Consider the following 26,893-nt stretch of genomic DNA (forward strand, 5'->3'; position numbering starts at 1 on the left):
ATTATTACAGAAAATAAGAAAAAACTTACAGATTTCGTTCATCCAGATAATCTTCACAGATGAACTCCACTTTGTGACGTTTGAAGCGTAAATTAAATGTGTAGCAGTAAAAAGCTAATGTTAGGCTACAAACAGACGACATCACGGTCACATGACTTAAACGTCACCACCACTAAGCGTCTTACTACACAATTACTATACAGGTTTTCTATAAACTGATCAATGTAAGTTGTAAAGTCAGAGTTAGAATAGTTTGTAACTAAAGTGGGCCTGTAAAGACGGACTAGTGAGTAGATGAGTCTCCGTGTTCGCTGTGATGACGTTTAATGTCCCCGACAACCTCTGTAGTCTCATGTAGACACTTGTTAGCAACCGCTGACCGTTTTTAACACACGGAAGAGCTTTATAATTAAACTGGGACATTTAATGATGGATTTTATGTTGGAGAACAAAACATATAAATATGTTCAGCCTGTGGTAACCACACACCTTATTTCACACATTTAACTGAAAACACATTCAACAGACTCACAGACTTTGAGACGAGGGAACCAGATGTGCTAACATGCTAACTGATTTCCGGGTTAAAGGACTACAGACTACACCACTCTGTTGCAGTTCTGGTTCTGACGCCGTTTGTTGGACCGGTACACGCCGGAGAGTGAATAGAGCGCACCCACACCCAATTGGCGCCAGGCTGTGTGACGTTTACGGATGTAAACGAAGCAGAGTCATCTCACTGTGTGGTGTCGGGTCTTACCGGTGAACAACAAGGTGAGAATGTCTTCACACTTCCTTCCATCGAGCAACAACGTTACGTGTTGACAGTGTGAACCTCTCACACCTGGAGGGTATTCCAAAAAGCGGGTTTTGTGAAAACCCTGAGTTTGTTAACCCTGAGATGAGAGAAACTCTGAGTTTTCAGTTCCAGAAAGAGAGGTAACTTAAACTCTGGGTCTGTTACCGCGGTAACTGACTCTGTGAACCTAACCTGCTCACTGGCAGGTTTACCTGAAGAAACCCTGAGTCTGACGGAGCTGTCTGACAGCGGCTGTCCGTTCCTTCTCAGTCCGATCATGTTGAAGCAGAAATAATTCACATAGTTTTACACCAGGAGGAGAATTTAGATTCATTAGATGAGCTCTCACTCCCTGACGAGGACTGAACCGAACAGTAGCTACCGCTCCTCATCAGTCCGTCATTTATATTCTCCGGCCGCGCAGCGAATATCAGGCTACACGTCCTCGCTGACGTGCTCTCAGGTCTGAACCATCCTCTGCGTTTTTTTTTTGTTTTGTTTTTTTAATCACTTCGCAGGTTAATCAATGACCTTCCAGCAGCCAGAAGGAGGAGGAGCCACCGTGAGACTGTTTTTATAGGTAGGCTATTTCATTTTCAGCCGATTTAAATAAATATATGTAATAAATAAATAATAATTTAATTTAAATAAATTTATAAAATAGCCTAAAATAAAATAAAATAAAACATTGAACAACATTCAACCACTTCCCCAAAGGCTAATATGAAAGAAACTGATGTTAAATTCCAAATGAAAAGAAGACCGCATCTAAAACTCTGTCAGTGATTTTACGGCCGCAGCCGTGTTACTTTTTTTTTTTTTTTCCCAGAAAATGTCTGCTTCCTGTTTTCTCCCCTGTTACCATGGTGAATCACAGTATCGGAGCTCCATTGATGATGGCTTTTTACTAGTCGTCAGGCACGAGCTCAACTCAGAGTTAACATACTCAGAGTCGACTTACCTAACTCAGATCAGCTGTTCTGGAACTGAAAACTCAGAGTTTCACTTCACAGGGTAAGTCAACTCAGAGTTCAGGGATAGACTCAGAGTTTGTTGAACCTCCTTTCTGAAATACCCCCCTGAACTAGAAGAAGCGCGTGTGAGCCGCAAACAGAGCAGATACACAGAGGTTAGATGTGACGCTGCAGGTCAGAGTCGACAACACATGCACAGCTCAGAGTGTGTGTCAGTGAAGAGAAGCGGTGAGGCAGGTGCGTGTTATAATGTGAGCTGTGTAGGGTCCTAACATAACTCATCCATAACTCACCCAGAGGTGATGTAAGGGTGGAGAGACACAGAGAGAGAGAGAGAGGGAGAGACACGCACACACACACACACACACACACACTGTATATACTGTACAGTTAATGTAAATTAATCTTAGTGTTGTGTTTGTGTTATTTGTTATGTTCTGTCCGAATGTTCGGACAGATGCTTTGGCAACATTGTTGTTAAACTTTCATGCCAATAAAGCCCCTTTGAATTTGAATTTGAATTTGGATTTGAGAGAGTGAGACACGGAGAGAGAGAGGCACACACAGAGAGAGAGAGAGAGAGAGACACGCACACACACAGGGTGAGACAGAGAGAGAGAGACACAGAGAGAGAGAGTGAGACCCTGTTTACACGGAGGGAAAACGCATATATTTTCATGCGGTGTGGCCTTTCATCAACACGAAAACTGAGGTTTTATCACGGAAAACGTTCATTTCTAAAAACTCTGGCCAAAGTGGAGATTTCTGAAAACGCCGTTTTTGTGTTTGCGTGTGTACTGGGTCAAACTGAGTTTTAGGTACTCAAATGTCACAGTGTGCGACTAAAAATGCATCATGTCATGTGAGCGTCCTATAACTGTAGCTACACTGGCTGTGTATCAATTCAGGGGCTGCAGCCTTCAAGGACAATGGCTGTGTCTCAATTCAGGGGCTGCAGCCCACGAAGGGCGCATTTGAAGGCCAATTACGTCACAACGCTGCGCAAAGGCTGTCCCAATTGGAAGGCTCCTTCAAATGCAGCCCACAAATGCAGCCTGGCCTTCCCTCTTTTCGGAGGACGCACCACAACTATCCTTCGCGGCCTCCCATATCCCAAGATCCTTTGCGCACCGCTGCTCAGTCCCGAATCAGAAGAGGACGCAAGAGAAAACGGCGACATCAAGTGGCGCAGACATGACATTTAAATTTAAGTAATGGGTTTATACTTGGTTTTTAGTCATTTGAACATCCAACGCCAGATATGTTAAACTTCAAGGGACTATAAAACCTCCAAATTTCAACTTTCAGTTAAAATATGTGACGCTGGTAATGCTATGGTAAATATAGTTGTTATTCACCAATGGGTTAATGTTTTTTTTGTAATGTTGATAATTCAATTTAGATTTTGTCGTTAATTTTTGTACACACACAAATAAATGTACGTTTGATAGATTTGAACCAAAATAGACTTTAATGCATCTCTTCATTCATAATCATGACGCAAGTGTAAGGGGCAGGAACATCTGGTGGCCAACCAGGAAATGCTCCGACGGCTAGACCGTTCCATTTAACAACGGTGGACGAGGCCTTCAAGGTCTCTCCGAAGGACCCGGCCTTTGTGGGCCGCAAAGGCCGCGTCCTTGAAGGCTGCAGCCCCTGAATTGAGACACAGCCGTGGTGTTAAATGGGACAGTCTAGCCTTCGGAGCATTTCCTGCTTGCGTCAGGAGCACCACCCTTCAGAGCTTGGTGCGAGCACCACCCTTTAGAGCCAATTCACCAAATCAGTCTCATAAAAAGGTACTAAACTGTCATTTTGTTACTCTGATTATTAATTAACTTAATAGTACAACCAAAATTACCATAATAGCTGTAATGGTTGAAGGATTTGTGCTTTTACTCTGATGATAGAGCACTCTGGATCAGGGGTTGAAGTCTCACGTATTTCTAAGAGAAAAGATGCAAGAGCCCCCCCCCCCAAAAAAAAAAAAAAAAAGATGTCAAACTGTCAACTGCAAAATCACAAATACTTTGCTTGGTAGGACAGGTACTCAGAGCAGGTAAAGGTGGTTAGGTCTCTCAATGTTCTATCCAACGAAAAACTTACCTGGTGTCAACATCGTATGGCAGAGTGATGTTTGCCTCTGCATATTTACATGTTTCCTGTAAAAATGGTTGGTCAGGAAGGGACTTATTATTGTAGCCAGTAGTGTGAGTGCTGAATGTAAGTTATGCCCCCCACCATACACATGATCTGTCATTTTCACACCTTCCCTTCATTGTCTATGTATGTGCAATGCATTCTGGTAGTGTCACGTTGTGGTTCGAGAGATGGGGCCTTGCGTTGCCCGCTCCTCATTTGCAGAAAGTTGAATTCTGGTTATTCAATGTATGTACGTACAGAAGTATCTGCTGCCGTACCACCAGACTACAGAGCAGCTTCAGTCCTCAGGCTGTGAGACTCCTGAACTCATCCTCAACACTCCATTGCCAAAAAGAATGTAGCAGGACTTAAGGAGTTTAAACATTATTTCATTTTTTAAACACCTGTTTCAAAAGCATTGATGTACTCCTTCACACATCATCCGTCTGTTAATGGCATTTTTAAAATGAAATCAACTAAAAAAAATGTTATAGCCCAAAATCACAATCGCATTACCTCAATGGGCTTTACAATCTGTACAGTGAACAACATCCTCTGTCCTTATGTTTCCTCAGTGAGAAAAGATGAGGGTGTCCACCAGTCAACTACAGCAGCTCACCATCTTTACCACTGTGCTCACCGGTGGAGGGATCGGCACCATGTACTATCTGCAGCAAAGTGAGTACAGATGGCTTGTGTGTGTGTGTGTGTGTGTGTGTGTGTGTGTGTGTGTATTGTTTCTGATATAGGCTACTTCAGCCACAAATTTAGGACTAGAGACCATTTAATTGGGGACAACGTGTCATATTGAGGACTAAAGCTTTGTCCTCAATTGGGGGGAAAGCAGATTTTTGGGTTAGTGGTTAAGTGAGTGGAGGCTCCTCAGTGCCAGCACACTGCCAGGTGTGGAAAAGACTGAAGGACTAAATTGAATCAAATTAAACTAGCATTGTTTTCCTCTGAGCAGCTGAGTCAACAGGTTTTTCATTCACTTGTGGAGCCCATGCAGCTCAGTGCATGAAGGGGGACAAACTGAATACTAAGATATTTTGACATTCATGGACATTTTTCAAAGATTCATCCTCATCCTTCACAAGACTCATATTGTGAAGCTGATATTATCATCTGTAATGGGTCCCACAGCTGAGAGGCTTGCAGGAGGGAGGTGCCAAGCTATGTTAAGCTAGCTATGCTATTTGGAGGGACTACTCGCAAAGAATGATAGCCTGTGTCTAGTCTTGTTTGCTCTTCAAATGACAGTTTCTTCCAGAGCTTATACTGTAATTGACTTTGCAACACCAGCCGCACGTCAACAAACTATTCAGCTGCGCTCATCTTTCACTCCTCAACTGAAGTTTTAACTGCTTTCATTCGGTACACTTCACCATTTCATCACGTTCGCTTAATACTTAGTAGTTATTACATAATATTTAACAACCCTCTTCAGTTATCATCAACTGTTTTGTACTTTTCTGTTTGCTGTCCATTTAGAGAAATTCACTCAGTCAGACTACCACAGATTGGCTCTGCAGAAGTTGGAAGCATGTCCAGTTGCCATGGAAAGCCTGGGGGCCCCGCCTTTAAAAGTCTACAACATCCATCTCACTGACAGACACAACTGTGTAGATCCACACAGGGCGCAGGTACTGTGGTGTAGAAAGCCTTTGATAGGAACTTTCACCTGACTGTTTCAACACTGTTGCACTGTTTGCATTGTGTTGCAGATAAAGATCCCTGTGACTGGCTCAAAAGCTGGAGGTTATCTTTATACTTCTTCCATTAGAGACCCTGAGACCAACAGGTGAGTGCAGTGGAAATGGTGATAATTATTGACTGTGCTATGTAAATGATTGTGACAGTTTTTTCATTTGAATATCGGTGACATAAAAGCTGATGCTGACATTCTTAATGAGGCCGTATTATTTGGGGGTTTTCCCTTTCTTTAGTGTGCTATGTAACTTTATTGTACATGTAAGTAAATCCGCGCCAAAGGGAGTTAATGTCTTCTACGGAAAACACTGCTACTGAACTGCCTTGGGTAACTTATCTACATCACTATGTAACACAGCGCTGCCTTGTGTTAGGCCTCTTTCCTCCACCGAGGTGACAGTCCCGCCCACCTGCCTGTGTGCTGTCCCTTTGATAAATAAAGATATGGAAGGTACAAGCAAAGCAAGCTCTTTGATCGTGAGATCTAATGTCATATAATTGACTTTTGTCATTGAAAAAAATTGTCATTGAATTTATGGAATGTCTTGTCTTTTATTTGGACCATGAGTCTGTCTTAAAGTTTGAATTGAACTGAAATAAAATGTAGCCAGTTTCTCTGTTGTTGGCTGAAAGAGCAAACACAAAAGTCCTCATCTACTCCCACCATCTGAGGATGTCCAGACCCTGAAGATTCACTTAATTTTTTATGGAATAGAACAGAAATGTCCCCACAACAACTTGAAAACCATTGAATGTGTGTGCGCATTGAATAGAATAGAATAGAATAAACCTTTATTAATCGCCCAAGGGGGAAATTCACTTTGTCACAGCAGCAACAGATACAAAGACAAGGCACACAAAAAAGATATCTATCACTAATAGATAAAATAAATAAATAAAAAATAAATAAAGGCTTATGAGTTGATAAAGTGCTCGGATCTCTCTGTGTGTGTGCGTGCATGTGTGTGTGTGTGCTCACGCTCCATTTCATTCAAGCACTATTGAACAGTCTGATGGCTGTGGGGAGAAAGGAGCACCTAAACCGCTCCGTTCTGCACCTGGGGAGAGTGAGTCTCTGGCTGAAGGTGCTCCCCCTCAACCACAGCTCCTCGTAGAGGGGGTGGGAGGGGTTCTCCAGGATGTTGCTGATCTTGACCTTTGTCCTCCTCTCCGCCACTGCCTCCAAACTGTCCAGTTTGCAGCCCACCACACTGCTGGCCTTCCTCACCAGCCTGTTGATCCGATTCCGCTCTCCTTCCCTGATGCCTCCACCCCAGCACACCACGGCGAAGAACAACACACTGGCCATGGATTGATAAAAAGTGGCCAACAGTTTGCTACACACATTAAAGGACCTGAGCCTCCGCAGGAAGTACATGCAGCTCTGTCCCTTCCTGTATGCAGCATCTGTGTTGTTGTTCCTGTCCAGCCTGTTGTTGATGTGGACCCCCAGAAACTTATAGGAGTCCACTATCTCCACCTCCTCCCCCTGGATGGTAATGGGGGTTGGGGGCCCCCCATGCTTCCGGAAATCGATCACCAGCTCTTTGGTTTTGGTGATGCTGAGCCTGAGATGGTTCTCCTCTGACCAGCGGACAAATCTCTCCACCACACCTCTGTACTCCTCCTCATCCTCCCCGCTGATACAGCCAACAATAGAGGAGTCGTCAGAGAACTTCTGAAGGTGACACTTGCTGGAATTGTGTCTGAAGTCTGAGGTGTAGATGGTGAAGAGGAACGGTGACAGCACCGTTCCCTGGGGTGCACCAGTGCTTCCTGTCACCACATCTGACAGTGAAGACTGTAGTCTGACATATTGTGGCCTGCCGGATAAGTAGTTGGTTATCCAGGCCACTATGTCATGGTCCACTTGCATGGCATGGAGCTTCTCTGCTAGCAGGGAGGGCTGGATGGTGTTGAATGCGCTGGAGAAGTCGAAGAACATCACTCTCACTGAGCTCCCCGACTCCTCCAGGTGTGAGACAGCCCTATGCAGCAGGAAAATGATGGCGTCGTCCACACCAATCTTGGCCTGGTAGGCGAATTGCAGAGGGTCCATGGAACTGCTCACCAAGGGCCTCAGCTGCTGCAGAACCAGTCTCTTAAAGACCTTCATGAAATGTGAGGTCAGTGCCACAGGCCTATAGTCATTGAGAGTCTTGGGATGTTTCACCTTTGGCACTGGAATAATGCAGGAGGTCTTCCACAGCTGGGGGACTCTCCCCAGTTCCAGAGAGAGGCTGAACAGGTAGTGGAACACCTCTGCCAGCTGTCCTGCACATGCCCTGAGCAGTCTGGGGTGAATGTGGTATGGGCCCATTGCCTTCTTGGCTCTGAGCTTGGATAGCTCCTGTCTCACCTGGCTCGATGTAAAAAGTGGGGGCCTGGGGGGGTGGGGAGGGGTCATCGGGATGTTTGGGTGTGAGGAGGCTGTGCCACCTACTGCATTGTCCCCCGCAGCAGTTACAACATGCCATGGAAAGCGAGGGGGAAGAGGGAGAGTAGTAGCAGCCAAGGCAGGGGTGAGGGCAAGGGGGGTGTGGCTTGAACTGTTGGGGGAGTCCTGTCCCTCTAATCTAATGGTGTTGTTGGCTGAGTCAAACCTGTTGAAGTGCAGGTTTAGCTCATTAGCAAGGCCTAGGCTCCCCTCCACAGCTGGACCAGATGAATTTAGCCCTGTTATCTCCTTCATTCCCCTCCACACCTCCTTGGCATTGCCCTGCTGTAGCTTGCTCTCTAGATTCCCTTTATAGCTGTTCTTGGCCCTTCTCAGCTCTCTCTTCAGCTCCTTCTGGACTGACCTCACCTCCTCCCTGTCTCCAGCCATGAATGCCACCTTTTTCCTGTTAAGGAGGATCTTAATATCCTTGTTAATCCAGGGCTTGTTGTTCAGAAAGCACCTGATCCTTTTCCTGGAAACAACATTGTCCTCACAAAACTGGATATAGTCTGTAATACAGTGGGTAAAACCCTCAATGTCCTCTTTGTACTCCTCCAGGAACAAATCCCAGTTTGTAGACTGGAAACAGTCCTGCATGGCCTCCTCAGCTTCTCTGGACCACACTTTAACAGTCCTAGTGGTGACTTGCTGCTGAATCAACACAGGTTGGTATGTTGGTAAGAGGTGTATCAGGTTGTGGTCTGATCTGCCCAGAGGAGGGAGGACATGGGAGCTGTATGCCCCCTTCCAGTTTGTATACAGCAGGTCTAAGGTTTTATTCCCCCTTGTTTTACAGTCCACATACTGTGTGAAATTTGTCAATGCTTTTGAGATGGAAACATGGTTGAAATTCCCATTTATTACAATGAATGCTCTGGGATGCTTGGTTTGTAGTTCTGCGACAGTGGAGTGGATGACGTCACAAGCGCGCGCCGCCACCGCACTCGGTGGAATGTAAACAATAACAGTGACAACATGGGAGAACTCACGGGGGAAGGTAGTATGGTCTCATTCCCACAGCCAACAGCTCTATATCCGGAGTACAAATTCTCTCTCTCACGGTCACATGCTTGGTGTTACACCATTTGGAGTTGACAAAGACGGCAAGACCCCCTCCTTTCCTCTAACCGTACCCAAGACCTGCTCTGGTAACTCCATGTGTCCATTACACTATGGTATGCATTATCAACAAGGGCTGGTACGAGGCAGGCTGTCTGTCAGTGGTTTTGATGGCGATAAATGTTTTCATGTTGCTTTTGTTGCTTGGTCACCAAGTGTTAGTGCTGTTGTTCTATAAGCCCATTTTGCTCCTGGATCCTCGCTAGTATGTGTGTGTTGCTGCTGTGTGTAAATGTACTTTATAGACATGTGAGATAACATTATAGCTTCATGTGAGAAAGAAACTGCAGGAATTCATTTCCTTGGCAGCTGTGTGTAACTCTGATTAGCACCCAGCAGTTAGCTTGCTAACTCCATACAAAGACTGTGACAAAGCTGTAACGTTAGCAGTTAGCTTGCTAACTCCATACAAAGACTGTGACAAAGCTGTAACGTTAGCAGTTAGCTTGCTAACTCCATACAAAGACTGTGACAAAGCTGTAACGTTAGCAGTTAGCTTGCTAACTCCATACAAAGACTGTGACAAAGCTGTAATGTTAGCGTCCTGCTGGGCAGTGAGGCCGAGGAACAATTGAGGTTCATGGTAGATGTGCATGTGCAGCTATCTGGAGGCGAAAAACATCAGCAGAGCTAACTGGAGAAAGGGTGAGCAGTGCTGGCTCCAGCCTGTATCAGCTGACCAACTGAGAGCCGAAGTCACGCCCCTTCCAGTTTCCCTCACGGGACCTTATTTCATAAAGACCTTGTATAGTGGAGAGACACAAATAAAGTATTGATCCTGTTTGAATTGTGTCATGAATCACACATGTGGTGTTTGTCAATAATCTATCTAATAATTTCAAGTCAATAAAGTGTCAGTTTGTTGTAATTAAAGTCAAACCTCATCTAGTTTTGTGTTAAAGCGCTCAGTGAACTACATCGACTCACTCAACACACGTCACCAACATCAACATGGAGCCAACTGGGCTCAGAAAAGCTCGTAAAAAAGATGAACATCACAATAAATCTGCTCATATTGACAACTTCAGTTCTGTGAAAGGAGAGTTGGTTCTGGTTCAGTTCTGTGAGCTGCTAATATACAGGAGCAGCTCTACAATGTTTAAGTTAGGAGACAACGTCACTAACAACACTGTTGGCTGTGTCATCTTTATAATGACGTATTTTCACAGTCTGATGTTTCATTAGTTTGATGACAAACTGACAAACATCATCTGTGTGATTCATTGCACCATTCAAACAGGATCAATACATTATCTGTCTCTTCATTCACTACCAGACAAAGATTTTCTGTTATAATGTCCATGAGGGGAACAGGAAGGGGCGGGGCTTCATGTCTCAATAAGAGCAGCTCTTCGAGAGGGGGTCCTTAAGCAGGACTGGGCTAAATCGAAGTTTTCCAGACAGAGGGTAAATAGAGGTGCTTCAGCAACGGACAGCATGAGAATGATTTTTATTATTACAGCATCCAAACCTATTCTAGTACACACCTAAAAAAAATAATATGAACCTAAAAATTAGCCTGATGTGGCCTCTTTAAATGTTGATGTGGTACAGTGACATAACACTCTTTGACCAGCACAAGCAGCACTCAGACAGATTGGTATTTTCCTGTCCTTGAAAGTCATTCAGCCTGTTTGTGTGGTACCAGCACAGATCGCACAGTTCACAGGTGGAGGAGAGAACAAACCGGTGAGAGCTTCTTCACATGAGGAAGCTGCAAATTCAGTTGTTTCTTTTTGGTAGAAATTGGGTCCTGCCTGGAAGCTGCGCTGAGATTAGATGTCTCAAAAGAGTTACCATGACCTGGATGACTGAGAACCTTCATCAGCATATGATGGAACATAATAGAAATATGAGTGGGACTTAAATGTGACCCTGAAGAAGAGAACGGAGCACGGAGTATCTCCCCTTTGTTTCTTACAATATATTTAATGTTGGACCTCATCAGCTTCATTGATTTTTGTAAATATATTCTTGTTGTAAGTTTGATGACAGCAACACGTTTGAAACAAGTTGTGACAGGAGCAACAAAAGACTGAGAAAGTTGTGGAATGCTCCACTTTTTCAGAATAAGGGGTGTACAATGGGCCAGTGGTGGTGAGTTGAATTCCTCACTAACTGATGGGGACAGATGAGGTACAGTTACCTCCATACAAGTTAGGCTGGACTAAACCTCAGGTGGTATGACACAAAAGGAAATGTATCCAACAACTGTTTGATTGTTTTATCTGGGAACACTTTATTATATATTATATATTTTCTGATAAACTAAGGATATGTGGAACTCTGACAGACTCAATTCCTCCAATCCATCTTCTGCTTTAACTTTTGAAGGTCAAAGATAACGTCACATTGTCAGTGCTTGTGTGCAGCACTCCTGACCTGTGTTTGTCCCTCCCTGCAGGTGGAGTCTGAAGCAGGCAGTTCTGAAGCTCCGGGAAGGACAGACCATCGACCTGGTGAATCCTCCTCCACCAGCTGCAGCACAAGTCCCGACAGAAACAGGCGACTGGCATTGACCTACTTCATGTAATAATGAGAACAATGAAAGTGGAAGTTGTCCTGCTCTAACAGGTGCTGACTACCTGTCTAAATAATATGGACGTAAATAGCAGGTCCTCCACTCCAGAGTCCTTTTGAAGAGACAGCAGGTTCTTCTAACGCAGCGCTCTGAGTGTCACTGAGCTCCTAATCCTAGATCTGGATTGTTGTGAGTTTCTATTGATTAAATAACCTCGCCTGCTGCCGCATCATCTACATGGTGGACTTGACTGAACTAGGTGTATGTATGATGGTCGCATGTTAAAGGATCTAAGGATTTCTGTCATCATATGTGCACCAATGGTTAGAAACCCAAGCGCTTGGTAATATTTTGAACATTTCTCGAGGTTGAGCTGTTTAACCAGTAACCATTTGACTGTGGCTCTTTATTGTGTTTATATAATTCAAGTTACTGTGTGACATGTTTCTTGATAGCTAAGCTTCTTTACACACATAATGTTACACTCATAATAAACCACATATTATTTGCCCACACACACATATAAGACACTGGTAAACATACACACTGAGATATTGTTCTTTTGGTATTTTTCCTAATAAAAAGTTTATTTTGAAGGTTGAAATTTTGTGTGGCCAAAACATATTGATTTATTAATTTCATACAGTCACTGAAAGCTGGGGTTGGTAAATTGGAAAAACCGTCAAGCCGAGGCTAGATTTTGAAATTATCCAGCCAGTAAACCCCGCCCCCTGCACTCAGGCCTCCAGAGCCACTCGCCCCAAACCATGAACTTGCACTGTCCAACAACAACAACTATAAACACAGTAAGTAGAAACATGTAAAGAAACTTTTACAACTCTATACTTCTTCTCCACTACGTAGACTAAATATTGTACTTTTTACACCACATTTGTCTGACAGCTGTAGTTACAGTGTTATCTTCTGTACTCATGGTGTACCTGTATGGAATGTACCAATACATATATGGAGGTACTAGGATGTGAAAATAACAGGGTAAATATTCAGGATTTTACAAAGAATTCATATTGTAGTTATTATTTAAACTACTGGGTACCTATTCTATTATTAAAGGGTATGTCTGAACTACTGAACAATAATCTGGATGTTTGGGAATTACAGAATTTTTACTATAGTTATTTTTTTTAACTACTAGGTACTTTTCCATTATTTGGACGTTTCAGGCAAGATAGTGATGACTAATGCATCCGATGTGATTTTATGTCATACAAGCAAATTAAACTTGAGTTTCTTAAATGAACTAGGGGGTACATCTGTGTATTAACTTTGCAATTAATATCCAGGGGACACTCTATTATCATGGATATTGTCAGCAAACTTCCATTACTGGATGCTCATGTATGGCCACCCACCCTATATGTCCCTTGTGCTTTAGTGTGTTGACGCTTCTGAAGTCATTTGAAAGTCTTCTCCCTGGGAATCGTGTTCGACCGGCAGTACAGCTCCTCAAAGTGCAAGTGTACCTTGTTTCAGCTCTGTGCAGGGCTTGTTTATCCCGAGGTGAATACAAATAGAACACAATACGAAACACTACATATGAATCACAACTCTAGTGTTTCACATACCCTTCTGACAAAACCAAACAAACTAGTCTCATATTGTTCACTGTAGTTACACAGTAAGAGAAAGTCCCCCTTTATTATGTTTAGTTACATGGTAACTACAGGATATAGAGGCTGTAATCTAAAGCACTGTTACCAACGTTATTCAAGAATGCGGTAGTATGTTATGGTCGTTCTGTACTCTGCAATAATAGCATAGAAACTGGTGGCAACACTTTACAATAAGGTATACAAAAATGTGAGTAGTTACTGAGAAGTCTCTCATTACCTACTTCATGAGTAGCTTCTGAGTATTTCCTGGGAGTTCACAATTACTTCTTTAATAACAAACAAGAGACAGCAGGATTCTCAAAACATATTTTAATAATTGGAACTTGTAGTTCAGTTGATACTCCTGGTTTAAGAAGTCTATATACTTTCTTTTAATTAATCTATACAGCCTAACACACAGCCATTCTACAGCATAATATGCAGTTACTACATACCTTTGTCCATACATTCAAACTGCATGTGTATAATGTTACTCATTTATTGAACTTGTTATAGGCAGGGATTCTTCTTCTGGACAGGTTGTTTTGTATGTCATTCTCTTTGGTAACCCCAGAAAATTAAATAAATTCAAAACAAACACTGTGAAAGAGTGTTTGATTGTTTTCCACAGATAACTTCAGAAAAAGCTGATGTTACAAAATCTGAACTGTGGGATCAATGCATATCAAATACCATCTCCCTTTGGCTGCTTCCAGAGAAACCTTAGTAATACTAAATTGAAACAGATGCCTCTGCATTGTAGTTCACTGCTGGTTTCAAAACCACACAGTTTTCCACAGAAGACTGCTATACAAATAAAACAAGATGGGAGATTAAGAAACAGAGCAAGATGATGAATTTTGATTGTCTACACTATCACTGACATTTTTGCCATGAACATAAATCGACCATTCCCCTGTTCTTAAAAGAAAAATCTCCGCCATGCTGGTGGGTCTTTGAGGATGGTAAATACACACCAGCAGTAAGACCAAGAGTGTACAGCCAGGCTAGCAGCTCTGTGAGACTCTACTAATGCATGACAGTGCATTGAGCAAACTGCTAATGTAAGAACAGATTACAATAAGGTATACAATCAGATTGTAGATTACACTGGATTTCACAAACACAAAATACTAGTCAAGCTAGACACTAGTCCAAGTTGGATGTGGGCGAATAGGTGGAGAGGAAGACTGCAGTTAAAAAGGCTCCTCTCCTGCCTCTGACCAATCCTGGGTCATCAATCAGACGGATCGAGCCAATCAGCAGGTCCAACCTGCTATCAATCACACACACACATTCAGAGAAGTCTGCTCACACCCTAGGAGGAGGAGGGACATATCAGCATCCAATATACACAAAATAATGACCAGGGTCATGACAATTCTATAAAAAATAAACTGAAGCAGCAAATCCTCAAATTGGAAAAGCTGGAAAACGAGAACATTTGGCATTATTCCTTAAAAATAGAAAACAGATTTTTTTTTAAAACAAAAGAGATTTTTTTTTTTTTACAAAAAACATTTTTTAAAAGAAAACAGATTTTTTTTTTGAGAAATTTTTTGATTTTTTAAAATAAAACACTTTTTTGAAAAAAAAGTCTAAAAAATAATTTTTTGAAAAACAGATTTTTATGAAAAAAGATTTTTTGAAAGAAAACAGTTTTTGTAAAACAGATTTAAAAAACAAAAAAAAAAGGTTTTTTGAAAGAAAACAGATTTTTTGTAAAATAGATTTAAAACAACAACAAACAAAAACAGATTTTTTTTTTTTTTAAATAGAGTTTGGTTTATTTAAGTAACCCTTCTGAATCCTTCTCTAGCCTTATGACACATTTGGTAAATATGCAGGGTATAAATTAAATAAACAAAAAAACACAAATCATGGCATTTAAATATGTACCTTCAAAACACCTTAGACAGAAATTCAAATTGTTGGCAGAGTTGTCCTTCACCCGCAGTTTTGATGAGGATACCAGAGAGAAAAACATATTGTGTTGGAGAGAACAAAAGGCGACCGCACACACGTCTTGTTAATCAACAGACACCTGGGTTTTATTGTACACACCCCTTATATGACGAGCACTTCCGGTGTCACGCAAAAAATTGAGAGCACGTACGCCAACACCCCCACTTGCTCTCACATTGGCATGTTCAACATAAAATAAACAAAAATACAATGATCCCCTCAAAGGTCACTTTACATATTACAGTACCCCAAACATAAACATTTCTTTGCATATTACTGAACCAAAATATCTTCACACAAACATTTTTGCATATTATTCTCCAAACATAAATGTCACAAATTTTTTCAACTTAGACTTTGTTGGTGGCTTTGTCATAACATCTGCCACCATTTGTTCTGTTGGACAATAGTCCAGCATTACCTTGCCATCATTAACAGCTGACCTTACAAAATGATATTTTATGTCAACATGTTTACATCGTTGTCTCTGTACAGGATTTTTAGCTAAGGCTATGGCGCCTTGGTTATCTTCATGAACCTTTGGCTGCATTTAATGAGATCCATCAACACCTTGTAACAGTTGAACCAAATACATACATTCTTGTATAGTTGCAGCTAACGCCATGTACTCAGCTTCACATGTTGAAAGAGCTACCGTGGGTTGCTTTTTGGTTTTCCATGAGATCAAGGGACCATTTTGGCTTAAGCTGATACAATAACCCGTTGTACTACGTCTGTCAGTCTCATGTTCAGCCCAATTTGCATCACTGAATGCTTCCAATCCAAGTAGCCCACTGTCACTCTTTCTGTAACACAACAGCTTTTCCTTTGTGCCCTTTAAGTATCTAAGTACATGTTTTACAGTCGCCCATTTCTCTATTGTTGGCTCAGAAAGGTACTGTGAAAGTTTACTCACTACATAACTCAAATCTGGTCTGGTACATGTTGATAAGTAGATCAAGCTACCCACAGCCTCCCTGTACTTCCTGACATCTCTCATTACCTCTGCATTGTCAGTATAGATAAGCTTTGGCTCACAAGGTGTTGCTCGTGGCTTGCAATCTTGCATGTCAAACCTGTTAAGTATTTTCTCAACATACCTCTCCTGTGACATTTTTACACAGTGATCACTTTGCTGAAAATCAATACCCAGAAAATTATTCAGTTTACCCAAGTCTTTCATTTTAAACTTGGTAGTGAGCATTTCTTTGACATTCATCATTGCATTGTCATCACTGGCTGCAATAACCAGGTCATCAACCCATATCACAATGATCACTTTTTGACCTTCTGTTTCTCTGGTGTACACACAGTGGTCAGCAGGGTTCTGAGTAAATAGATTGTCACTCAAGTAATCGTGCAACATTCTGTTCCAGTTTCTACCCAATTGTTTTAAACCATACAGTGACTTTTTCAATTTACACACCAACATTTCACCTTTGTCAGATGTGACTTCATAACCTTCTGGTTGTGTCATATAGATCTCAAAATCTATTGGAGCATGTAGATAAGCAGTTTTGGCATCCATCTGATGTAAAATCAGGTTCTCTTGTGCCGCTTTCTGCATTAACACTCGTATGCTCGTCAGGTTAGCAGTGGGCGAAAAAGTCTCATCATAATCTACACCCTGCTTCTGACTGTATCCTTTCGCTACATAACGTGCCTTGAATTTGTTGGATCCTTCTGCATTGGTTTTTAGGGCATATACCCATCTACCCCCCACTGCTTTCTTACCCTCTGGGAGTGTGGTCAAGGTAAATGTGTTGTTGTCATTAAGTGATTCCATTTCCTCATCCATTGCACTCGACCATTCTCTTGAGTGAGGTGAGGTCACAGCTTCACTAAATGTGAGGGGTACATTAGAAACCAACCTGTAACAGTAATCTATGTTCATCTGCACTTGGTCATCACTTGCCTCAGTTACATAATCACCAAAGTAGGCTGGTCTCTCCCTCACTCTAGAGGGGTAACGTCTGGTCTCCTGTTTAATTGGTTGTACCTGGCTCTCCTGAGGCCCAACTGTAGGGACTGGCTTCTGCTCTTGTGTCTGTCTTGTCGGTAAGAGGGGGTGATTTCGTCTGGTCCTGTCAACCTGCCTCAGTACCTCAAAATCATCATCAGCAGGCATTTCTGTCTGAGTCTCTTGCTCTGCAATGGTTGGGGTCACACACTTAACTAGCCTGTGTTTCTGCACTTTACCGCTGCTGGGATAGTAAACTAAATAGGCTGGGCTATTTTTGTCATACCCAACAAAAATCCCTTTGTCACACCTTGGATCTAGTTTTCGTTTATCTTGTTTGTAGGCGTAACACACTGACCCAAACTTTTGCATCCCCGCCAGGTTTGGTTGTCTTCCTGTCAGCATGAAATAAGGTGTCTGCTTTGTGCGGTTGTTAAAACACCGGTTTCTCACTATGAATGCAGTCTGCACTGCATAGGTCCATAGCTCTTTTGGTAACTGACTTTCTATTACCATACACCTTGCCACGTCAAATAAAGTGCGCCAGGTACCATTTTGATGTGGGGAATATGGAGCAGATCTTTCATGCTTGATGCCATTTTTGCTGAGCAATGTCTGATAGCTTTTACCCATAAACTCTAAAGCATTGTCAGACCTGATTCGTTTAACCCTCCCATAATGGGCTGTATCCGCAAGGAATTTCTCAGTGGCTTGCACTACATCACTTTTGTACTTTAGAAAATACACAAAAACTGCACTGCTATAATCATCAGTGAATGATACTGCATATTTATGGCCATCTATAGACTCTGGGTCTATTGGCCCTGCTAGATCTGTATGAACCAATTCTAAGACTGATTTGGCTCTAGCATCTGGCTCCCTGTTCCTGGTTCGAACAAACTTCCCCTCAGTGCATACATCACAGTGCAAGACAGATTTGTTAGTTTTCCCTTTGATTTTCATTCCTTCAACAACACTTTGTAACCTTTGAATATCGTCATAATTACAGTGGCCGAGGATTTCATGCCATGTTTTTATATCATATGACCCATTACACTGGTCCATATCCTCACAATAATCACTTTCGGTGTTCAAGTAATAAAGTCTGTTATACACATATATGTTAAAGTTGGTACCGTCTCTGCACTTGAGAAGGTTTTTACCTCTCTTAAAGATGACGGTGGCTCCTCCGGTGGTCGCAGCTTGCACTGAAAAGATGTCCTGTGGATAGGTGGGGATGTACAACGCCTGTGTCAAGGTAGTTTTGTGGCGTTGTCCCCTGCTGTCAATCAGCACCACCTCCGCGTCTCCCCTGCGCTCTGCAACCCCGCTGCATCTCGTTCCATCAGCCAGCTCCATGAAGTGAGTCTCTGGCTGGAACCCGTCGTCGAACCTCTTGAATATTGAAATGTCCGTGATGATGTGAGAAGTCGCCCCTGTGTCGACCATCAGGCCCGTCTGTTTGACATGGGGTCTTTGCTTAACCTCTACATTGCGGTCGCTCACCCTGAACGTGTACTCATTGCTGCAGTGCTCCTCCGACACACTCCGCACGTCGTCTCGCCACTGCGCTCTCCTTCTGCAGGTTGTAAAACGGTGTGAAGAACTTTTGCAGTGGTTGCACCACTGCTTGCGTTGGCACATTTTGGCTATGTGCCCCCTCACACCGCATCTGTAACACACAACATCCGTGCTCCCATTTCCCCGCCGGTCAACTGCACCTGCTGGAGCACGCTTCACTGTCGGCCGCACCTGTGCCCTCATGACGTTGTCTTCCGAGGCCGCTGCCCCACGCATCCTCTCGGTGTCCTCAAAACTCCTGAGCTTGGTTTTAAAGTCCGCAAAAGTCACAGGATCCTTACTCTGTGAGATATGAACTGCGAATGGTTTGAATGTTTCTGCTAGTCCTTTTAAAACCATCGCCACCAACAGACCATCACTCAGTGTCTCTCCAGCATTTCTCAAAGCTGTGATTGTCGTTTCTGCACGAATGACATATTCAGTCACACTTTCTCCACTGGCCTTTTGTAATGAAGTCAGTTCAGTGTACAGGCCAATGATACGAGGCTTACCGCTGCCTGCATAATAGTCCTGCAAAATCTGCAACGCCCGGCGGCCATCGCCAGCTGCTTCCCGCATGACAAGTGACAAACTCTTGTCATCCAGGAACTGGATCAGCTCTGCATAAGCCATCGCATTTTTCCTTTCATCATCTTCCTCCTCCGCGTCGTCGGTGGCAGGTGACTCGCGCTCGTGGAGGATGGTATCTTTTAGGTTTTGCAACAAAAGGTGGCCCAAAAACTTCGCCTCCCACAGTTCATAATTCTTCTCGTCCCCATCGAAGACCAGCCGAGACCAACGGCGGCTCGGCTCAGCTCGCGTGGTCATGTTAGCCTAGCACGCCAACACTCACATTGCCACGCTACAAACATAGACAAAGTTCTATTTCTCTCTGGGGAAGGTCACCTCAAAATACTGGGCCCATAACCTGTTGGCAGAGTTGTCCTTCACCCGCAGTTTTGATGAGGATACCAGAGAGAAAAACATATTGTGTTGGAGAGAACAAAAGGCGACCGCACACACGTCTTGTTAATCAACAGACACCTGGGTTTTATTGTACACACCCCTTATATGACGAGCACTTCCGGTGTCACGCAAAAAATTGAGAGCACGTACGCCAACACAAATTAAAGTGGGATCAAAAATCATCTCAACACTGGCTGAGATAAATTATAACCCCCCTACTAACAAAAAGCAAAGGTGACATACATAGATGGAACTCCATTTCCTTTCTTGGCCTCAGTCATAGAATTGAATGTGTGAAATTACTCTGATACATAAAAAAGGCAAGGATGCGCAGAAATGTGGAAGCTATCGCCCAGTGTCTCTAATAAATGTAGATGCTAAAATATTAGCCAAGATATTGGCTTTAAGGCTGGAGGCACACCTGCCCAGTCTTATTCATACAGACCAAGTTGGTTTTGTTCGAGGAAGGTCATCAGCAGACAATGTTCGTAGGTTACTTCATTTAATTTGGCAGGTAAGAAATAGCCCTGAATCTGTAGTCGCTTTCTCTCTTGACGCTGAGAAAGCGTTTGATAGAGTGGAGTGGGGATATATGTTCAGGACGCTATCTAGGTTTGGATTAGGCTCCTCTTTTATAAAATGGATTAGACTTCTATACTGTAACCCCAAGGCCTCAGTGTTAACTAATGGAAAGGTGTCCCCACATTTCACCCTTCACCGGGGCACAAGGCAGGGCTGTCCCCTGAGCCCCCTAATTTTTGCATTGGCGTTGGAACCCTTAGCAGCTGCCATCAGGAATAACACAAATATCAAAGGTATTCAAGCTGGAAGGATGGAACACAAATTACTTTTGTATGCGGATAACATTTTGTTACTGTCCACAAATCCACAAACAGCTGTCCCTCAGATTCTCTCTTTGATTGATACCTTTTCTCATATCTCAGGTTACAAAATAAATTGGGGAAAATCAGAAGCAATGCCCCTGTCTAGACTGTGCCCACCTAGTATTAGACAGAACTGGCAGTTTAAATGGCTTTCTTCAGGTCTAGTGTATTTGGGGATAAAGCTTACGCCGGGTTTAAAAGATATAATGATAGAAAACATTCACCCTCTACTTTTGAAAATCGAGAGCACTTTACAAAATTGGGGTAAATTAGGTTTATCTCTGCTGGGAAAAATAAATATTCTTAAAATGATGGTGGTTCCACAAATTAACTATATTATATACCTACTACCTATGAGCTTTCCTCCTTCACTGCTTAAAAAATTCAATGCAGTGGTAAATACCTTTTTATGGGGAGGTAAAAGACCTCGTTTAAACAGAATTAAAATGTGTGCTGCAAAGGAAGATGGAGGCCTCAACCTGCCAAGAGTGGACTGGTACCACTATGCCTTTTCTCTTAATCAGCTGGCCAAAATATATATTACAGAGGACAAAGCTCCAGGTTGGGTTTTGATTGAAAAGGAACTTACAGAGCCAATCCCACTACAGGCTTTTATTTCACAAACTGGGGGAGAAATTCCATCTAAGAATCCTTCGTTGTTGTTTGCAAGAGAAACCTGGCAAGCATCACATCGTCTTATTCGCATAAACCCTTCTTTTACTAGAAAGTCATCCCTATGGCATAACAAATTGTTGAAAGTGGGTAAAAAAACTCTCTATTGGAAATCATGGGTTGAAGCAGGGATTATTTTTATTGGAGATGTTTTTGAGGGAAACGATTTTATGTCTTTTGCACAACTGTTAACTAAATACAGAATCCCTAAACAAGACTTTTGGAAATATTTGCAATTAAGAAGCTGTATAATGTCTGCACAACGTAAATTCCCCCTGTTACTTCAAACAGAGTTACAAAAACTAGTACAGGGCAACCAAGGGGCTAGGGGTGGTGCATCAAAATTTTACAGTCTTATGAGACAATCTCACCCACCAAAACTCGAGGGTCTCAAGAGAGCATGGGATGGGGATCTACGAAGTGAGATATCTGGGGAGCAGTGGGAGGAAATAACCAGATCCTGGTATAAGACATCTAGAGAAATACAGACCCGCCTAATTACATATAAAATCATACATAGACTTTATTGAACTCCTTGTAAAATTGCGAGATTAAAGCTCTGTGAATCTGAGTTGTGTTGGAGGTGTGAGAGGAGTAGGGGAACACTTTTACACATGTTGTATGAATGTGAAAAGATATAAAACCTATGGGAAAATATAATATTATTCATTATAGCTGCTGCGCAGCGATGGGTCGGGTCCGGGCTATTTTTGGCAAATTTAGGCAACTCTGAGGCTGAGCAACAAAGTGTAGAACAGGTCGACAGACAGTTGACATCATAATGTTCATTTTGCATTAGTTGAGGCTTGAACTTACAACCTTTGACACCTAAGTCCATCTTCTATCTCACTTAGTTAACTGGCTAGTGACAGATCATGTGAGGCTTCACAAAGTGAGTAAGCTATACACTGTCAGATGAGCACATGACATAATAGAACACCATCTTTAAAATTACCTTTAAAATACACAGAGAGCGAGGCGCATAAACCATTTCAAGAGACAGTTTGCATGTTTTGCAAACCTATTTAATTTGTTAATATTTCATTTAAAACTAAGAACATATTGCATGTAGCCTACTCATTTTACCCTCAGGAGTGTGTTGCACAGGTGTTGTCACTCTAATTAGGTACTCTCTGCTCTGCTTTAGTTTGAGGTGGAAAAACACATTCTGTTCTGAATCAATCAAAGGGGCTTGAAAGGAATTTGCTCTGTCTCATGAAGTGTTTGCATTTGTGGTCATTTTAAGTTATTTTTAATATTTCAACACATTACCTGGATTACAACATGTTGAATTATAAATAACAATTCTCCTTTAAATATGAAGTTATTGTTACCAGCCAACAGACAAATCTGATCCTTACCAGTTTGAAATACTGCTCTCTTGATTTAATCTTTGTTTTGCTGTGATTTTTTTATATATATGTTTCCCACTCACTGAACTAGATCACTGATCCTGTCTCCTACTCTCAGCTGGATCAACTTTAAGTGATTCTCCTTCTTCAGTTTAAATGGAGGGTGTCAATCAGCATTAAAGCACGTTACCGCCACCTATGTTTGGACTGGAATTACATCACCACAAAACAAACACAAAGTAATAAAAAATTCAGTTATTAGGAAAAAAATCTGAAAATACACATATTGCATCTAGACAGCATGGAGATGTTGGTAATTTGTTTTTAAAAATGATTGATTTGCTCCATAAGTGAATAACTGATGTTTAGCTATGTCATTACTGCATTGACTCCAATTGTTCACATGAAAGAAAAATTTAAAATGCTGTGAAAAATTCAGTTTTTGAGGCTCAATTTTTCATAAATCAAAGGAGGAGAGAGGAAATTGGTTTAAGAAGTTTTACAGTTTTTGAAAAAAAACTGAGTGATGTACTTCATGATTTTTAATAGGTTTAAATGTACAAACGTTTCTTCAATATTGAGTTCTGAAGCTGCAGCAAGTATGGTTGATTTGTTATGATTTTTCAAAGTTTTGAACTTTAGACGCTTGCTGTAGCACCACCATCAGGACTATTGGCTTGGGTTTACAGCTGAGGTAATCTGGCATGAGACTGGACCTTTGTGCAAAATTTGGTTAGCTTTCATCCACGTTTTTATTTAATTTAGAGGCTTGCTGTGATGCCACCGTCAGGACAATTGTCTTGTGTTTCATGTTGAGGACATCTGATATTTTGATCTGTCATCATCATCATCATCATCATCATCATCATCCTTGCTGGGTCTTGAACCCACAACCCCTGACACCAAGCACCAGCTCCTAACTCACTGAGCTAATTGGCTGGAAGTGAAACCTGCTGTGTGGCTTCATTTGTCGACTCAGGGAGTCACTGTCCGGGCAGCTGTTGTCAAGGCAGATTTAAAAAATGGTCAAAATGTCAGAAATTCTGTTACCTGAACAAAAATCTGATAATACATAAATTGCATCTTGACAGCATGGAAATGTTGGTGATTTGTTTTTAACTTAAAGTGTTTTGCTTCATAAGAGAAAATTTGATGTTTAAAAATGCCACTCTTCCACTGACTCCAGTTGTTCCCATGAGAGCAGAATTCAAAATGTTCTCAAAAATTCAGTTTTTGAGATAAAATTCTGATATTTGCCAAACTCCATCAACCATGACTGCAAAATATTTTCAATTTTTTTCAGGAAGATTGAAAATGTATTTAGCAAGAATTTGATAGTATATGTTTAACAAACATTTTGATGCACTGTAGGCTTAATTTTAGATAAATCAAAAATCCGAGAAACAAGTTTTGTGGAGGACGGTCTGAAGATGCTCTCTAGCAAGTTTGGTGACAATTGGGCAAAAATTGTGCGAGGAGATAGGTTTTATAAGTTTTACAGGTTTTGAAAAAAACTGAGTGATGGACTTCATCATTTGTAATGAGTTTAAGTGGACTAAAGTTTCAGCAGTATTGGGGCTACAGTTTGGTGAAAGTTTCAAAACTGTAGCATGTACTGTTGATTTTGTAGGTATTTTTAAAGTTATTAAATTTAAACGTTTATTGTGCCCCCCCCAGGAGTAATATTGACATGTCCTTGGAATTAAGTAAATCTGGCATGGGGCCGGACATTTCTGTAAAGTTTAGTGAGTTTTCGCCCATGGGAAGTATGACTTCCTCGGAAGAAGAAGAAAGAAAGAAAGAAAGAAAGAATTCCTAGGAACACAATAGTGTCCTGGCAGCTTAGCTGCCCGGACCCTGATTAACAAAGTATTCGGGATAGATTTATCTCAGAGCCCTGCCCTATGTATTTTGGGTATAGTAACAGAGGGAGTAGAGTTATCACTCCAGCAAACTCTATGGTGTAGATTGGCCCTTACTACTGGGTGTAGGATTGCTCTAAGACACTGGAAAACAAAAAATATTTTACAATTTAATGAATGGTTGGAAGAAATGAACAAAATAGCCAGTAACGAACAACTGATTTTCAGACTGAACAATAAAGATGAAATATTTATGAAAATATGGGGTCCTTACATGAGGCTTGTACGAGATGGATGATGAGAGGGGCAGTGGGGATGAATTTCTATGTGGATGGGGGCTGTGTCTTGACTGTGACAAAAGTATGATATGTTGTGGGGTGAGGACTGTGGGGGTGAGAGAGTCAGGAGAAACGGTGGAGGTGTCAGCCCTGTGTATGTAGGTATAATTATTTGTATGTCTGGATTAATTTACTTCATGTAAGTCTTTCTTGGTGAGTAATGTTTGTCTTTTTTCTTTCTTTTTTTCTTTTATTTTTATTTCTATTTTATTTTTATTTTTTTTCTTTGTTTTTGTTGTGGGGTTTTGTTGTTGTTGTTGTTTATGTTGCTTTTCATGTCATGTTGGTAGGTTCCTGACATTGTTCATGTTCATGTATGTTGGTCTTTTTGTTGTACTGTTAAAAAGCAATAAAAAGTGAATTACAAAAAAAAAGAATTGAATGTGTGAAAATGAACATGCTTGCACAACATCTCTTTCTATTTAAAGCCCTCCCTGTAGAAGTCCCCTCAAAACATTTTTCTGAATTGAATAAAATAATTTTCAAGGGAAAAAATCTAGGATTAAAGGCAAAACCCTACAACTTCCAAAAGAGGAAGGAGGAATGGCTCTACCTAGTTTAAAAGTGTATTATTTTGCAGCCCAAATTAAACCCGTAATTAACAAATGTACCCCAACATTCCAGGCTAGGTGGAAAGACATTGAACTTTCCATCATTAACGACCCTCTAATTCATGCAGTACTACCCCACATTAACTTGGCGGGATTCATAAAAGAAAAGTTATTCCTTTGAGGACAACAATGTAAACATGTTGGCCAGAGAAGACGGATGGTTTGAAAGAGGAGAAGGACTCCATCTATGTCAAACCGGAACGACTGTCTTTGAAACGAGGAGGTGGCCTATGACATTACTTATCACCCACCTACAATACAGTACTGAGTTCCCTCCAGACAGCTTAACAACCCTTCACACCTGGGCTCACCTAGCCCTAAAAACCCACATGGCAGCCGGTTGGGTCAACGACCCCAAAGTGACCCTAACGACTCTGAAACTTAGAGCTCACACGTGTCCTTAATGACTCTGTAAGGACACTCCCACACAAGGTTTAAGAGCCTGCAACTCCCCTCTAGTTAGTTAGAACTGAAGAAGCCTCTTGGATGAGAGGTGAAATGTCTTCAAGAAAACTGAAACAATTCCAGTTGCCTACGATACAGCACCTAGAATTACAGTATGCCTTCTTTGATTCCCAAATCTTTTTCATGCTTTTAATTGTTTAGCCCGCTAGGTCATTGCTAACACATAATGGGAGTTCCCATTAACGCGCTAATGGAGGTTAGCATCGCTACATTGATAAAAGTTTATTTACAAATGGTGGTGAATCTACAGACCAGCCCTGTGAGGAGTCACACCAGAATCTTAGCCTAAGTAACACTGAAGTGTTATCTACTCTTCCAACGAAGCCCATTATTCAATCAGCCTTTTGCCTTGAAACAATCATGTATCGAGCCTGTACACATCTACTCAGACTTGAGGGTCTCCCAGACTCTCTCTTCTCTGATTAGCTGAAACCTATTGTTTCCTGAAACCTGTATATAAAAGTGACCAGAAACTTACTCTGATCAGAAAGAATTAATTAAAATAATAACTTTATTTATATATCACATTTTGTAACAAGAATTCTACAACCTTGTTGTAAACTTCTGTCTCCAATGTCCAATGAATAAGACTCACCTAACCAGCCACAGAATTGGACATGAGTGAATATATATTGCACACATCATATCGGGATAAGACGAGTTATGACAAAATACAATGCATTGGCCGGGAATCGAACCCGGGCCTCCCGCGTGGCAGGCGAGAATTCTACCACTGAACCACCAATGCTTACTATCTAATTTAATGCATGCCTTAGTCTGAAAGAATCCCTGCAGTCCTGAGAGAGCATCTATGCTTTCTTGAAGTGGGGTATACCATGTTTTCAGAGAGGCAAAAGATTGCAAGTGCTAGATCTTTTAAAAGTCTAATCAGATGCCTTGTCTGATAAAATTAAGTGATAGATAACAACTGCTTTATTCT

The 26,893-nt window shown here is 41.7% G+C and overlaps 2 protein-coding genes across 6 annotated transcripts in view; one reads left to right on the top strand and one right to left on the bottom strand.

Annotated features, from left to right (window-relative positions):
- Window positions 1–878, bottom strand: part of blvra (biliverdin reductase A) — a 20,465-nt gene extending 19,587 nt beyond the window's left edge. The window contains exon 1 of one of the 2 annotated variants that reach the window (XM_084368864.1): window positions 761–878. Coding sequence is in view for 1 of the 2 variants with exons in the window: in XM_084368863.1 (XP_084224989.1) it covers window positions 30–142 (113 nt within the window). In the remaining variant the exon portion in view is untranslated. Of the gene's footprint in view, window positions 1–29; window positions 294–760 lie in introns of those variants that run through there. The other variant, XM_084368863.1, reaches the window with a different exon arrangement.
- On the top strand, window positions 583–12,307 carry coa1 (cytochrome C oxidase assembly factor 1). Of its 4 annotated transcripts, none has more exons than XM_084368865.1 (5): window positions 583–774; window positions 4,491–4,593; window positions 5,407–5,558; window positions 5,640–5,716; window positions 6,000–6,285. In XM_084368865.1, exons 2-5 carry the CDS (start codon window positions 4,500–4,502, stop codon window positions 6,121–6,123), a joined length of 447 nt encoding a protein of 148 aa, XP_084224991.1. In that variant the 5' UTR covers window positions 583–774; window positions 4,491–4,499; the 3' UTR covers window positions 6,124–6,285. The 4 variants fall into 4 exon arrangements, with proteins under 4 accessions (XP_084224991.1, XP_084224994.1, XP_084224993.1 ...); XM_084368868.1 differs by lacking the exon at window positions 6,000–6,285 and adding an exon at window positions 11,589–12,307 and having other exon boundaries at window positions 614–774; XM_084368867.1 differs by lacking the exon at window positions 583–774 and adding an exon at window positions 1,254–1,379 and having other exon boundaries at window positions 6,000–6,293.
- The last annotated feature ends 14,586 nt before the right edge of the window (window positions 12,308–26,893 follow it).

Source organism: Pagrus pagrus (genome assembly GCF_965226575.1).
Source record: "Pagrus pagrus genome assembly, chromosome: 12".
Taxonomy (NCBI): Eukaryota; Metazoa; Chordata; class Actinopteri; order Spariformes; family Sparidae; genus Pagrus; species Pagrus pagrus.

Bases quoted from the DNA above. Each gene is read 5' to 3' on its own strand.
- coa1 (XM_084368865.1), top strand. From the start codon at position 4,500: ATGAGGGTGTCCACCAGTCAACTACAGCAGCTCACCATCTTTACCACT. The intron at 5,559-5,639 runs GTACTGTGGTGT...ATTGTGTTGCAG, and splicing joins TAGATCCACACAGGGCGCAG to ATAAAGATCCCTGTGACTGG. The intron at 5,717-5,999 runs GTGAGTGCAGTG...GCCTTGTGTTAG, and splicing joins AGAGACCCTGAGACCAACAG to GCCTCTTTCCTCCACCGAGG.